Below are 7,826 nucleotides of genomic sequence, written 5' to 3' on the forward strand. Positions count from 1 at the left end.
CAGCGGCAAGGACACCCTCGTTTTCCACTGCGCGCTGAGCTAGGTCCCAGATCCATCGCCCTCGCTTCTCTTAATCACTTTGCCCAATTGCTGCACATAGGAATCTGATTTCATAGACAAAAACTACTTAAGATGCTCACCGCACCTAGGTTGGATTAATTCACTTTTGCACAGGGAAACATACATTTGTTGGTCTCAGGCTCTCAGTGACTAATCTATACTACTATATTAAGACTGCAAGAGATAGCCTGCCTCCCCTGGTTCTGCCTTCCACAAATCTACACCGTCCATCTACATCCATCAAATCTAAATCGTCCGTCCTTGTGCCCCCGGTCCTCATCCCCATGTCTGATCCGCGCACGGATCCCCGCCCCTCAACAACCTCCACCGCAAACACCGTGCGCCCCACCCCCTTGCGATGCTATGGGGCCTCCGTGACCTCAACCACCATGCCGCTCCGGCGGGCTCCCTATCAGTGTCGTGCATCGCTCTCTCCTCTCTGCACGACGCTCACGTGACAACTGCTCCCTCTCATGCGTCTGCTCCCTCCGGGTGTGTCTCCTTGTTCTCCGCTCTCTTCCTCCTCCCCTCCCCCGCAACTGCTCCCTTTCACCTTGTGGCACTAAGGTAGAGGAAGGAGGGTCAGAAAAACCCCGTCGGCCCCCGACCACCCCATGCAGTTGAATCAAGCTCCACCTCCCCGACACCACCACACATCGTCGTTTGTTCGTGTTCATCGCGCCCCACCTCCGCCGCACCCAAGCCAAGCCAAACCTCGGTGGGGAGCGTGTCTCCGTCAATCAATCAAGCGCATGGCCACCGTTCCCAGCAACACCCTCGTCAAGGTGGCGGAGCTCGTGTCGACGCACTCCTCGCCAGAGTCGGTCTATGGCGCAGGTCATGGGGTGGAAGCCGATGCTCGCGCTTGCGCTCATGTACCTGAGGAAGCACCACACGGGGTGCCTGTTCTCGGTCGAGGTCGATGCTACTCGTGGCGTGCCGGCCTCCATGGAGGGGTTCCGCCTCGCTGTCTGTGCACAAGGTGGAGACTAGGGATGGCTTAGTGCAGACCCCGCCGTGCTGGGTATGCGACGTCACCACGGACTTCGACGAGTCGCTCTTTGTCAAATTCCCCCTCCCCTCGTGCTCTCTGGATCGGACTGTGGTGGCTTGGACTGTTCCCCTTGCAGTGTTGTCTCGGAGGGAGGAACAAGACCATTGCAGCTGTGTTGACCGTTGAGTTACCCACGATCGTCTCCACATGTCCTATTCCTGTTCAAGGAGGAGTGCGGTGAGCCAGTACCCGGTGACGCCGTTGCGGACCCTGCTCGACAAGCTCTTCAGTGGCGACAGCCCCTACGTGGGCTTCCCTCCTGAGCACACGACAACCGGTATGCTTCTGAATATCCATGAACTACCAATTTCTTATCCTTTTTATTTGTTTGATTTGCATTGAGTATAGCAAATGTCCATTGACATCTGTTGTAGGTGTGATGACTAGAATCGATCTAGTGTATAATGTAAACATATCTGCTTTTGGCAACCATGTTACTTTTGTTATAGAGTCTGGAGAGGTAATTGACGATCTCCCAAATTAAAGCCAGATATCCAATTCATCATTATGTTGTGGTCATGGCAAAGTCGGGAGAACCATATTTCGACCAAAGCAAGCAGGTGTGACCACAGATCTTTCTCAATGATATTCTTGTACTTATTCCTAAGTCTGGTCTACTTAAAAAAATTAAATTGAATGTCCCACCACTCTATTGTATTTTTTCTATGAAATTGTACCTTACTTATGAAGATTTCCATTGATTTTAAGAATATTGTATTTGCACATGTGTATTTCATCTCAATTTCACTATTTATTGTTCAAATCATGTTTTGTAGTTAATCAATATGACTTGCATCTTGAAGATTTTATAAATAAATGCCTCACATCGTGATGATTTCTTTATATATGTCAGTACTAAAAAATTGACTTGATCCTTCAATGATCCCTTCCCTGCTTAATCATGTGCATGTGCACATATCTGAGGGAACTATCCTACAGCTCAGGCCTCGAGGGCAAACCACCTTATTCTCTTTGTGTTTATTTTTGGGGCAAGTAATTCTTATCTTTTGATCCTTACTGGTACTTCACTTTCATACTTTCTATTACATATTGAATCAGCTCTCTATTGAACAATGAACACACTCATTCACCATTTTATATGTATCTATATGTCATTAGGATAAGCTTTCTGAGGCTTATTTGTTTCTACACTTATATATATTGCACTTTTCTATACTGTTTATTTACTAAGATAAAAGTTTTGTCGTGTTTTCTTACTTGTCACTTGTTGCTGCTGCATTCAAAACAAGCTAACAAGTTAAGGCGATTAGTTTTGGTATGGGGAGTGGAAAATTGCCTATCGTTTCTGGTTTTAGCTGTCCATGCCATTCTTGATTAGAAAATGTCAGGCCACGTGCGTTGTTGCCCACCTCATTGACACCATTGAGTTCTAAAATTCACACGCACTAGGTACATGTCAATGTCTTCCATTGAAATCCCTTGATATCCGTTCGTTTCGTTTTTTCTTTGCAAATTGGAAATCATATTGATCGGTTGTAGTGGATCCATTGAACTCATCTCATACAAATTATTGATTTCTCTCCATTCATATAAATTGATTTTGAAGTCAAATCTCTAACTTTGACCATATTTATAGAAATAAATTGCTTTCTCTGCATTCATATAAATTCTCTACCAAAATATATTGTGTGAAGAATCTGACAAATAATTTTGATGTTCTAAATGTTGGTGGATTTGTCCTCTATTCATGGTCATGGCAGAGGCAGGGGTGTGAGGAGCAGATGGATTACGATGGCTGCAGTGGGGAGGAAGCATGAGGTACAGCTCGATGCAATATTTCTGTAGTTTTTGGCGTCACGAGACATGGTGTGATTTTTCCTCTCATCGAATAACATGGTGCTATTTAGCATAGAGATTCTCTGTGGGTTTCCTGTTCTCATTTGTTGGGTAAAACTGATCTAGATACACGGATGTGCCTGAGAAATCTATTACTAACTTGTTTAGCATGGTCGTTAGGAAATCTGAAACCACCCATCTTATTTTGATGTAGCCATTCTCTTGACGCTTTTCGTAATCCTACATCTACCGCTTATGTTTGTGCTTGATACATTATGGTCGTTAGGAAATCTAAAAAAGGATGAAGGTGTGTTGTAGGTACGTGGTGGGGGCAGATCGGAGGAGGCCGACCACGGGTGCGAGTAGGTGGAGCACAGTGAGAAAAGGAAGAGGCGGAGGAGGCCGGGGCGTGAGGGAGAGGTTGTGGACGCTTGACGCGTGTCGCGACGTGAATCGTGGCGGCACCGTGAAGCTCGGAGAGCACAACAAAACAGTCGTCTTTTAATAATTCTGATATACGAGTCTTCAATTGCACAAGCTAACTAATGTTCCACAGAGATATGGGGAATGATCTGCATGGTCGTCACTGCTCGAATCGTGATGCCAAGGGCAACGGTGAGGCTTTCAGCAGGCCGAATATGGTTCTCCATGCCAGATCAAGCACTCTGCTTCCTTGGTGGGGCCAACTCAATCTTTGCTAACGAGAAACTTCTCACAACCGCGAACAACGACTTTGACGTGGACCAGGCGATGTTTACATTCTGTTCACCTATATATGCCTATGCTATTTATTGACTCAATCATTGTAGCAAAAAATTATATTGCACTAGCAAATATGATGTTTTTATATTCTCTAGCAGATTTTTAAGCTATGTAAACCTACTTAACTTTTAAAAAATACACGTGAGCATAGAACGATAATTAATGCTTCTACATCTTAATGTATTTTATCATTACACGTTTACTCCGTAGCAAAACACGGGCATACACCAGTCTAGTAATAAAATAGAAAGCACTTATTAGATATTAGTTTCAATTCGTAGGATCCAAACAGGCCTTACACATCTTTCTTTAAGTCTTATAACCCAGTCTTGTGTGTGAGACACAAGGTTCATCGCGTACAAAAGTAGTCACAGACATATCTCCCCTCTGTTCCGAGAAGCAAACAGAGGCCGAAGCCAAAGATGACGAGGACTACGCAGCTCGTCGCCGCCATCGCGGTTTCCTTCCTGTCAGCGGCGGCCGCGTCCAACACCACCACGTCACTCCAAAGCCTCGTCGCCGAAGTGTCGCAGTGGCGGGAAATCCACCTGGGCGGCGGCGCGGCGGCGGCGCATGGCGTCCGGCCGAGCACCGTCGTGGCGTGGGCGCTCTCCTTCCTGGCCGCGTCCGTGTCGAGCGCCGGCGGCGTGGGCGGCGGGTCGCTGTTCCTGCCCATCCTGAACCTGGTGGCGGGGCTGAGCCTGAAGCGCGCCACTGCCTACTCGTCCTTCATGGTCACCGGCGGCGCGGCCTCGAACGTGCTCTACAACCTCGCCTGCACGGGCGGCGGCGGGAGAGGGAGGCTGATCGACTACGACATCGCGCTACTGTTCCAGCCGTGCCTGCTCCTGGGCGTGAGCATCGGGGTGGTGTGCAACGTCATGTTCCCGGAGTGGCTCATCACCCTGCTCTTCTCCCTGTTCCTCGCCTTCTGCACAGCCAAGACGTGCCGCGCGGGGGTCAAGATCTGGCGGTCCGAGAGCAGCGGGTGCGGGTCCGGGGCTAGGTCCTCGCGCGGTGGACACAGCCACAGCAAGGAGCCCCTGCTGCCCCGCGGCACCAGCGACGGCGACGCCGAGGGCGGCGGCGGAAATGGCGCGGGGTTCCCGTGGGGAGACGTGGCTCTGCTTGTCATCATCTGGCTCTGCTTCTTCGCCCTCCATGTCCTCATTGGCGATAAGCACGGGAAGGTACGTACGCATGGCTCCTCCCATCAACTCACCGCACTTCGACGTGTTCCGTCGCGCGTGAGCCTCTCGATCGGCCTGTAGTATGGCCATTCCCGGAAGTACAGACATCGAACATTGTAACAACGGGGCGCCTTTACATATGGATTGGAGGTAATTAGAAAAAAAATTAAAAAAATGACTTGTTTGAGATTTAAACACACCTAATTTAATTCAATCCACCATATGGATTAAGGATGAATCGAACAAATCTTAATTGGGAAACAGATCCATGAGAAGCACAAACATAGCAAGAAAGTAAAGTAATGTGCCTTTTCGTAACTTGGGCTTTTTTTTGCAACTTGTACATCATGCGCCTTCTTTCTCTCCATAATAATAGCGGAAACGGAAAGTAGTGTGTAGTGCCTAGCCCTGTTTGCATTTTGCTTTTCTGCTTTGAGTGGAACGTCTCGGTCATTTTTAGGCGAGATAGTAACCGGCCTTATCGTGCTGCCACCTTTTGTTTTGCCTCGTCTCGTCGGCGTCCTATCTAGATCATGCTTAGATCATCTCGTATCCTCTTCATATATTTCATATAGAGATAAAGCCAAAGTCTAGAAGATTGCCAAACTGGATTTGTCCAGCCACTAATCTAGTCTAGTGGAAGGTTCGCGTCAAATGCATGCATGTTTGTGGCAGCTAGCTAGGCCGACTTGCGCTCTGGGCCATTTCTGAATCCTTTTATCCGAGTCCTAACATCTTGTTTCTCCATGTTCACTGTACACAAACAAATTCAGACCTCTGAAAATGTTAATTGCAATCTTCCAATGCAATGCAACTCGCATGGCAAATGTTTATTATTGTAGACGTCAGTTACATTGTCCTCGTTCTGATATAATATGTTCCAGTCCAACATGTGTCTTATCTCATCTGCACACAGGGCGTGATCAGGATTAGGCCCTGCGGCGTCGCGTACTGGCTGATCACCTTCTTCCAGCTACCTGCCGCTGTGGCTTTCACAGGGTATATTGTATACGCCAAGAGGAAGAAACGCGCTGTTCATAGCGAAAGCCAAGAGGACGGCAGCAAGGTCGTAGCATCGTAATTTGCCTTTATTAATTATACCGTCGCCGTGGCAAAGCTCAAAGCAATCTGGATTGACGATGATGCATGCTCATGCAGGCAGACCTTGCGGACGCAGGAGTGGAAGCCTTGCCACTACCTACACTACCTCTCGCCGCTTTCGTCACCGGGGCTCTGAGCGGCCTCTTCGGCATCGGAGGAGGGCTGCTTCTGAACCCTGTCCTTCTTCAGATCGGAATTCCCCCGCAGGTCGTACGGTACACAACAACGACGCCCCGGGCATTCGCGTTCCTCCCTAATGTTGCTGCAAAGTCCATATATATAGGTACCGTACCAGTGAATCATTCAATTCTATGTATCTGCAGACCGCGGCAGCGACGTCTTCGTTCATGGTCCTGTTCTGTGCGTCCATGTCCATGGTCCAGTTCATCCTGCTGGGCGTGGAAGGCGTCGGGCAGGCCTGCGTTTACGCCGGGGTATGCTTCGCCGGCTCGGTCGCGGGGGTCGTCGTGATCGAGCGAGCCGTCAGCAAGTCTGGCCGGGTCTCGCTCATCGTGTTCCTCGTCACCGCCATCATGGCGCTCAGCGCTGTCATCGTCACCTGCTTCGGAGCGTTAGACGTCTGGATGCAGTACACCACCGGGGAATACATGGGCTTCAAGCTACCTTGCTGACATCTTGCTCGGTGTTATGGGCTTCGTTTTGGTTTTGCGTTTGTGCTCTTCACCTTGTAATGTCTGGAAAGAGAGGCCGGAGTAGGACTGGTTGTGCATGGGCACTCATTGTAATTTCCAATTTTCAGGTTTTATATAGTGTGAATTGTCATCTTCACTTGTTTATTTACTCCCACGGGGAAAAATATATATGTTCATGAGTGCATCCACAAAATAATTTGAATGCTTTGAGCTGTCCACAACGACGAATCTATCTCACTGGAAATCTGTTCATGAGTGCATCCACAAAATACTTTGCCCACAAAAAATCTGTTATATGTGAATGCTCAGGAAATACTGCTATACGTAGGTACAACCATTTTAGACCTTATTCGGTTATTTCAATTACACATAGATAGGATGGTGATTGGAAAAAAATAAAAAATAAGTTTAACTTGCTTAAGATTTAAATCCACCTAATCACATTCAATCCACGTTGATTGAGAGCTAACTGAACAAGCCCTTAGTACAATATCTAACGACAAGTCAGTTGGATGGTTATCTTATGAACGCACGAAATGGTTCACATTAATGGTCGTACGTACTTGAGTTTTACGCAAAAAATATTTCAGGTGAAGCATTTGCAGATGTTCAGCTAAGCTTTGGCACGATTACGCAGATCGGTTTCGTGCAAACGGGAACGGTCAACAAGGTAGGAGGTTTCGTTTTGTTGGCCAGTTGTTCCTTTCTGAAAGAATTAATTTTGTCTTTTCCTGCTACTCTTGAGAAAGACATGATCATTAGTTTCATTGGCACCCACAAGAGCATGCCAGGAATGATCAGCGAAATTATAAAAGTTCTACTGATTGTACTGTGCTGTCATTAGCACCATAATAAACAAACGTTGCTCCTGCATCTAGAAACCTGTAAGCCGAGTAGCCAACGTAGACAATAACAACCATCCACGTGGCCACGTCGCTAGAACACATGATGACATGAATTCTTCTTCTTCTTGAAGAGTACAAGGAGCAGAGGGGCGGAGCTAGATAGAACTAGAGGGATGCGACACTTTATAGAAATAGAAGACATGTCTAAGTTTTAAGAAAATGTGTTCAAATTTTAAAGGCAATAACTAGTTTTTCGATTACACTCTATAACCTAGCTCCGCCTCTGACAATGAGCACATCATATGGATGGTGGGTCTCATTACAGGACATATTGATTCACATACTACGTGATTGGTTGCCTGTA

General features: G+C 47.4%; 1 protein-coding gene and 1 pseudogene across 2 annotated transcripts; both read left to right on the top strand.

Annotated features, from left to right (window-relative positions):
* Positions 1–613: 613 nt before the first annotated feature.
* LOC100501353 (BATS superfamily pseudogene) lies at positions 614–3,763 on the top strand (annotated as a pseudogene). The gene is made up of 5 exons (NR_159509.1): positions 614–1,084; positions 1,191–1,391; positions 1,489–1,674; positions 2,836–2,893; positions 3,230–3,763. The product of NR_159509.1 is annotated as a BATS superfamily pseudogene (transcript).
* A 182-nt stretch (positions 3,764–3,945) lies between these two features.
* On the top strand, positions 3,946–6,747 carry LOC100276828 (uncharacterized). The gene is made up of 4 exons (NM_001150537.2): positions 3,946–4,863; positions 5,780–5,929; positions 6,022–6,171; positions 6,288–6,747. Exons 1-4 carry the CDS (start codon positions 4,096–4,098, stop codon positions 6,594–6,596), a joined length of 1,377 nt encoding a protein of 458 aa, NP_001144009.2. The 5' UTR covers positions 3,946–4,095; the 3' UTR covers positions 6,597–6,747.
* The last annotated feature ends 1,079 nt before the right edge of the window (positions 6,748–7,826 follow it).

This window comes from Zea mays, chromosome 3 (assembly GCF_902167145.1).
Source record: "Zea mays cultivar B73 chromosome 3, Zm-B73-REFERENCE-NAM-5.0, whole genome shotgun sequence".
In the NCBI taxonomy this organism is placed as follows: Eukaryota; Viridiplantae; Streptophyta; class Magnoliopsida; order Poales; family Poaceae; genus Zea; species Zea mays.